The sequence below is a fragment of the Rana temporaria genome, chromosome 10 (genome assembly GCF_905171775.1).
Source record: "Rana temporaria chromosome 10, aRanTem1.1, whole genome shotgun sequence".
In the NCBI taxonomy this organism is placed as follows: Eukaryota; Metazoa; Chordata; class Amphibia; order Anura; family Ranidae; genus Rana; species Rana temporaria.
Genome location: NC_053498.1, coordinates 107121402 through 107129318, shown reverse-complemented (window position 1 = coordinate 107129318; position 7917 = coordinate 107121402). Strand labels below are relative to the sequence as shown.

Here is a 7917-nt window from a genome sequence, read left to right as displayed (position 1 = left end):
ATCAGTGCCATAGATTGTATACTTTCTACATGTCCAGCACCATGTACTGGAGAAAGATTGATTCATGTCTGTGGGGAAGCAAGGAATGCCAATGTCATATATTTTGTATGGCCTAGAGCTACCTATATTAACTTAAAGAGGGGGACAAACGCACAATCATACTGCATTTTTGCATCTCAAGGACCGTTAGAGCTACATAGACCCTAAAAACAGGATTTACACAGTGTAACACAAGAGTGTTATTTCTATAAAAATGCTGTGAACTTTAATAAAGAGACAGTTTAGACATAAACACTACTTTCTCGAGTTGACTTGGGTACACACTATGAGAAAACAATCGTCTGGTTTTCCTCAATGTTTCACAGCAAGTAGGAAACGAGGAAGGAAATAAATGTCTGAAAATTCTCATATAAAAAAGGCTTTTTTTTTGTTGTTTATTGTTTCTGATCAGTCTTTCACATATGATTTTCCTTGTACGTAAACAGTACACATTAAGTGAAAATCATTTGTTCTGTTCACGTCTGAGAAAAACTTTGGAGTTTGTCCCTTTGGAAATTTTTGTTTGCAAAGTCTGAGTTGGATGTTGAAAGTTGTGTACACACTATCCGAAATTCAAACAATAGTGAGCCTGCTTCGGTTTGATTTATGGGACGTTCAGCAAACAAAGCCAAGAATCCACTAATTACTCATTTTAATGCTAAGCCCATGGAAGTCATCTTGAAAATGGTATGGGGAGCTGGGCATTGCTCTTTTAAAAAGGCCTAAAGTGAAACCTTATAAATTCACCAACCCATTAACATGCTTGGGGGATGCCTTAACGGCACTGCGTCACTTTACCAGACAGTTGTGCGGTCATGCGATGTTGTATCCAAACTAAATTGATGTCCTTTTTTTCCCCACCAATAGAGCTTTCTTTTGGTGGTAATTGATCACCTCTGCTATAAACAAGAAAATACCAACAATTTGGGGAAAATATATATATATATATATATTTCAATTTTTGCTATAATAAATATCTAAAAAAAAAAAAAAGTAAAACAAATTATTTCTTCCTCAGTTTAGGCCAACATGTATTGCATCAACAGAATAGGGGAGAGATTTATGGCATTTTTATTATAATTTTTTTTACTAGTAATGGTGGTGATCTGTGATTTTTAGCAGGACTGCGACATTGCGGCAGACACATCAGCCACTTTTGACACTTTTTTGGGACCAGTGAAATCTATACAGCGATCAGTGCTATAAAAATTCACTGATTACTGTATAAATGACACTGGCAGGGAAGGGGTTAACACCAGGGGCGATCAAGGGGTTAAATGTTCCCTAGGAAGGGGAGGGGGGTTTTCACTGTCAGGGCGATAAGGATGTATTGATATCTTTAAGAGACTCTTGGATGTGCATCTTAGTGAACACAACATACAGGGGTATGCAAAATGATTATTGACATTGACACACATACACAGGTTGCACTAACGTCTTTATTCAACCTTACCAATTATGAAACTATATGCAGTATCTGGGCACCGCATATATGTGTTCCTGTGTTTGTGCTGGAAGTGTGCTCCCAGCACCAAGACTAAGCCGTCAGTGGCAGCTACGAGTCTCATACTAATGGTTGGGAACCTGCAAAACTGGATCCTGATCATGTGATCACAGTGAGAAAAAGTCCGAACATAAAAAGGTCTGTTGTAAAAAAAATATAAAGATGAACCAGTTCAGGGCTTGATCTAGTTTAGTGAGTGCTAGTGCCAGTGACTTGACCGGAGATTATGCCTCGACATACGTTTCATTGTGTGACGTCATCAGGTTGCTCGATTGATTGTCTTATATTGCCTATTTGAAAAGTGCAGTGGAATAGTATCAATACTCTTCCTAGTTATATACATACCTCCCAAATTGTTGAGATTGGAACGAGAGACACCTACTAGCAAAAGTCTGTAGGCATAGAACACACCCCCTGCAAGGAGATTTTAAAAATGATTAGTTAAAGTGGTTGTAAACCCAACCACACAACTTGCACCTACAGGTAAGCTTAGATTAAGTCTTACCTGTAGGTGCAAGAAATATCTCCTTAACCTACACTGTTAAGGAGATATTTGCTGAAAACACTGCACCGATGTCTACGGCGCGCAGGCGCGCTGAGCGTCCTGGCATTATCAATGATAATGCCGTAAACTTGTGCATGCGCAGGGATCGTGCCGGTCCTGTGCGCATGCGCGGGAGTGACGTCATTGCCGCTTCAGCCACATTATTAAAAATTGAGTGTGTCCAGCTGGGTAGCTGTCCCACAGGGTTTGTTATGCACTGTTGATGCATTACTTCAATACAAGTTTTATTTTGCAACTGACTGTGTATGATTGCCTCTGCACCATGTTGCATCCCACCTACACGCTGAAGGTTATTTCTCGAGTTCAACTATGTGGATAGTGGGAGGGGTGCTGTTTTTTTTTTTGTAGTGAGGACTTCTGTTTACTTTTTTAAATAGCGACAGCTTTCCATTAACACTATGTTTTTTTCATCTCATGGTTTAGCTCATGAGATCGGTCATATTTTATTGATTACATACTTATTTGACAAATGACAGGAATTACATTTTTACACATCAGCGATTGTTTTTAAATATAAAGTGTTAACACAGTAAATAAAAAGTAATAATTTATTCTAAAATAGGTAAAAGTTATAAGTACAATAAAAAATGTTTTGCTAATTAAATGATTTCACTTCTTACGATTTTTAGTATTTTAATTGTGACAACACAACAGAAGACAGAAATGTAAAAAAAAATGTTGGTAGGTGGAAATGGAAAGAAAATAAGTATGTGTTGAGGTTTATTTGGAGATAACGTGGGGTTAAAGTATATGTCAATGCAAAATATAAAATTACATATTTATTACATATCTTCAATTCATGCATATTTCATCATGTTTTATTCCTTTAAACACACTACAAGTACAAAGAACTAACTGCTGGGGCTTATTCAAACAGACAGCCAAGGGGACAGTGTTTGTACCACAGTTTTACCACCTCCCTACCACCCACAAGCAAGGGCATGCATCCGCTCAGGCTGTGCCTATGTGGCAAAAATTAAACGGCATGTCAAGTGAAAGTACACAGTTGTGGGGCGGAGCAGCATTTTGAGTGTTAAAGCAAGCGGTTAGGAGGCGATGTAATTACCTGTACAAATGCAGGAGAGCTATTTAGTTTCTTAAAGTGGAGGTTCACCCTAAAAACAAGTATATACCCTTCAATCCAGCATACTGCCGACATGTACAGTATGCCGTTTTTTTTTTTTTTTCGGTTTACATACCGTAGTATAGGTATTTCCCCCCCTGGCTTCCAGGTAGTGAATCCCGCGGGAGTGGGCGTTCCTATTCAGAGACTAAGTCATTGACGTATGACAAAAGGTTCCCATCGGAGCATAATGCCCGTCACCAGTTTCCAAAAGAAGCCAACTACAAGTCGGCTCTATACAGCGCTATACGGTGCCTGCGCACTGACGTTCGTCTTTTTTCGGAAACTGGTGACGCGCCATTTGCACCGGGGGGGAAGCTTTTGTCAGACGTCAATCACTTAGTCTCTGAATAGGAACGCGCACTCCCGTGGGATTCACTACCCGGAAGCCGGGGGGGGGGGGGGGGGAAATACCTATACTACGGTATGTAAACCGAAAAAAAAAAAAAAAAAACAGCATACTGTACATGTCGGCAGTATGCTGGATTGAATGGTATATACTTGTTTTAGGGTGAACCTCCGCTTTAAGGCCCATACACACGGTCGGACTTTTTGCCAACAAACTTCAAAATTAGCAAGTTTTCCACAAAATCTGACGGTGTGTACGCTCCATCGGACAAACTTTTTCGGTTTTCATCGGACAAACTTTTCGGCAATAAAAGTCCGATGGTGCCTAGTCCGACTGTGTGTACAGCAAGCCATCGGACTTTTGTACAAAGTACAAATACGCATGCCCAGAACCAATGTTACAATCAACCAACAATAGCAGAAGTTGACCAAAGGGTGGCGGTAAAGAGCAGAAAAGAGAAGAAAAATCACGTGATGTTGGGAAAGTTTGCAGAAAAGTCAGAGTGTGTGTATGCTATGGGTGTGCCCGGCCAACTCCCTTCGGACAAAAATCCACGGAAAAGGTTGTTTGAAGTCCGATCGTGTGTACGAGGCTTTAGGCAATAAGGCAGATGGACATAAAGTGGAAAATCATACAAGATTTTGCACAAATTATTTGGGGTTACTTCCACAGTGACAACTGATCTCCCACCCACACTGACCACCAATGTAAGGTGTCTATTCTACATTATCCACTAATGTAAGAGGTCTATTCTACACTGTCCACTAATGTAAACCAAACGTTTCCACTGATTAGCAATGTAAGGGAGTAGCTCTTGCCTGTGAGTACTCACCCACTGACCAGATAAATGTGTGTCCCCATTTACCATCAGTGGCCCAGATTCAAGAAGCTGTTGCGCGGCTCCCGCGTAGCGAATGCCCCTGATTCAGGAACATCGCTACGCGGACTGCAGCCTAGGATATGACAGACATAAGCCTCCTTATGCCTTCATATCTCAGGCTGCATTCTTGCGTTGGCCGCTAGGGGGCGCGGCCATTGTGATCGGCGTATAGTATGCAAATTGCATACTACCACCGATTCACAAAAGTTGCGCGGGCCCTGCGCACGCAAGGTACGGAGTTTCCGTACGGCGACTTTAGCGCAAGGTTGCTCCTGCTAATAGCAGGGGCAGCCAATGCTAAAGTATAGCCGCCCTTCCCGCTCGTGAAATTTAAATTTCACGATCATTTACATTAGGCGCCCTTACACCGGGCTAATTAGCATAGCGCCCGCGCAATTTACGGAGCTACTGCTCCGTGAATCGCGGGCAAATCGAAATATTTGCGTGGGCGCAGAGCAAAAATCGTTGCCCTTTGCCCACGCAAATATTGCGCGGATCTACCTGAATCTGGGCCAATGTAAAGGGGCATTTCAACACTGACTACCAACGTATAAGGACATTATTAAAAATGACCATTCGTGTGAAGATTCAGTACAATATTTGATGTCTGCTTTGCTTTTAGTCCAATAATATTATTGGTTTCATTTCCTGATTGTAACTAAAATTATTTTGACAAGCAGGGAATGCGGTAAAAAAAAAAAAAAAAAAATGCTCTGCCTTGTATGTGAACTACTTTCTTGAAAATTTTCTACAACAGACTGTTTGTGCTAATCTATCATATGCTGTAGGTACATACATTGTTAGCAGGGTTTGAACTCAAGATCTGCCAGGAGAAAAAGGAAGGCACAGATGTTGATCAATGTAATGAAGATTGTACCAAGACTGCACATTCAGATTTATAAGGTGGGAGAGCTTACAATCTTTACCAACTTAAGACCCGGACTACTATGCAGGTAAAGGACCTAGCCCCTTTTTGCGATTCGGATCTGCGTCGCTTTAACTGACAATTGCGCGGTCGTGCGACGTGGCTCCCAAACAAAATTGGCGTCCTTTTTTCCCCACAAATAGAGCTTTCTTTTGGTGGTATTTGATCACCTCTGCGGTTTTTATTTTTTGTGCTATAAATAAAAATAGAGCGACAATTTTGAAAAAAATGCAATATTTTTTACTTTTTGCTATAATAAATATCCACAAAAAAAGATATAAAACATTTTTTTCCCTCAGTTTAGGCCGATACGTATTCTTCTACATATTTTTGGTAAAAAAAAAAAAAAAAATCGCGAAAAGCAGTTTTTTGATTGGTTTGCGTAAATGTTATAGCATTTACAAAATAGGGGATCGTTTTATGAAATTTTTATTAATAATTATTTTTTTACTAGTAATGGCGGCGATCAGTGATTTTTTTCGCGACTGCGACATTATGACGGACACATCGGACACTTTGACACATTTTTGGGACCATTGTCATTTTCACAGCGAAAAGTGCTATAAAAATGCACTTGCTGTGAAAATGACACTGGCAGGGACAGGGTTAACCAGGAGGGGCGCTGTAGGGGTTAAATGTGCCCTAAGGGAGTGTTCTTACTGTGGGGGGGGGGGGGGGGGGTGGCTGTGCGTGTGACGTGACTGATTGACGTTCCCTAACACAGGGAACAGATGATCAGTGACAGCCACACTAGGAAGAACGGGAAAGGTTTGTTTACACTCAGCTCTCCCTGTTCTTCAGCTCTGTGACTTGATCCCGCGACACTTGGCGGCAATTGGGTCCGTGGGTCCCGCGGTCACGGAGAACAGAAACAGGTCTCGAGCTCCCCGGCGGCGGTGCACTCGCGACCTGCGGCTGGGCTCTTAAATTAAGGCGACCAGATTTTTAAAATGAAATCTGGGGACATATTTTTTTTTTTTTACTAGTAATGGCGGCAATCAGTGAATCTCTGCCCATTGTCGCCGCCGCCCGCCTCATAGCCTGTCAAGTCTAACTCTTGGGTGCCCCTGGCTTCTACTGGGTGGGGAGCGGAGGAAGATCACTCCGCCAGGGAAGGCAAGGAAATAAGCAGGCAGGCGGCTGGCCGGGACCTGAGCCAAGGCAGAAGAACATGTGGGCGTAACTGAATGGGTATGCACCCGAAACTGAAGAAATATTCCCTTTGCTTCGACCAGCACGTGATCATCAGAAAGGGGCACAGATAATGGAAATAAATACCCCCCCTAAGCTAGTAGGAGTGGCAGAGCAGGGGTGTGTAATTCAGAATTATTTTTTTATTCTACACTGACTGTCTTTGAAATTGCCCCAGGCCCTGTTCAAATCCAATCCGGGGACAAAACTGGGGACAGACTTGGTCCAGGGACAGTGTCCCCAATCCGGGGACTGTGCCCAGAAACCGGGGATGTCTGGTCACCCTATCTTAAAGGCGACGTACAGGTACGTGTTTGTGCTCAGCCGTGCCCTTCTGCCGACGTATATCGGCATGAAGGGGTCCTTAAGTGGTTAAAGCTGTAAAAATCAGATTTGAGAAAGGACACAGTAACCTAATATATATACACACACACAAACACACACATACATATATACATACACATACAGCATGTTTACAGATCTTTATATATTGTACATATTTACACACATGCTCATACAATGCATACCTCCCAACTTTCTGAAATAGGATTGAGGGTGACCTATTAGCAAAAGTATACAGGCTTGGGACACACACCCCTTAAAGGAGAATTGTAAAAAAAAAGAAAAAAGATTTATTAAACCCACAATTGCTTTTTACCACCAATATTCCTTTATATTGGCTTTTAGTATTTATAAATGCAGCAATTTAGAAATTGGATGAAAGGTTTAGCACTGTAAAAAACTTTTTGATAAATAGTTCACTTTATATACAACTATACATTAAAACCTTGGTTTGAGAGTAACTTGGTTTGAGAGCGTTTTGCAAGACAAGCAACATGTTTTAATAAATTTTGCCTTGATATACAAGCAATGTCTTGATATAAGAGTAGTGTCATGTCACAACTGAGTATAAAAAAGGAGAGGAGCCTCCAAGTGTAGCAATATGGTTACATTTAATGAAGGTACAACATTTACAACAAGTGCTTTGGATTACAAGCATGTTTCTGGAACTAATTATGCTCGCAAACCAAGGTTTTACTGTATAGCCAAGACCAAAATGAGGGACAAATGAGGAGGAATGAGGGACAGAGGGACATTGTTCCAAACCAGGGACAGTCCCTCGAAATCAGGGACAGTTGGGAGCTATGCATCCAGTCCCCCAATACTTCAAAACCCTTTCTCTTGTTCTGGTTGTTTACTCGGTTCGTCTTGCTGTTCATGTACATTATTCCGCTCCGGTGCCCTTTCTAAATGAAAGAAAAAAATAAGCAGGTCACAATTATTTGTATGTAGAGCTGGTTACACACCTGACAACTTTCAGCCACATTAAATAATCTTCTT

General features: G+C 41.4%; 1 protein-coding gene across 4 annotated transcripts in view; it reads right to left on the bottom strand.

The window, feature by feature from the left end:
* Positions 1–1458: 1458 nt before the first annotated feature.
* TNFRSF14 (TNF receptor superfamily member 14) overlaps positions 1459–7917 on the bottom strand; it is a 54886-nt gene continuing 48427 nt past the window's right edge. For 2 of the 4 annotated variants that reach the window (XM_040325925.1, XM_040325927.1), the window contains exons 7-8: positions 7776–7823; positions 1459–1957 (exon numbers count right to left, since the gene is read on the bottom strand). In XM_040325925.1, coding sequence (XP_040181859.1) covers positions 1803–1957; positions 7776–7823 — 203 coding nt within the window. In that variant the 3' untranslated portion in view covers positions 1459–1802. Of the gene's footprint in view, positions 1958–7742; positions 7824–7917 lie in introns of all 4 variants that reach the window. The other 2 variants (XM_040325926.1, XM_040325928.1) reach the window with 2 other exon arrangements.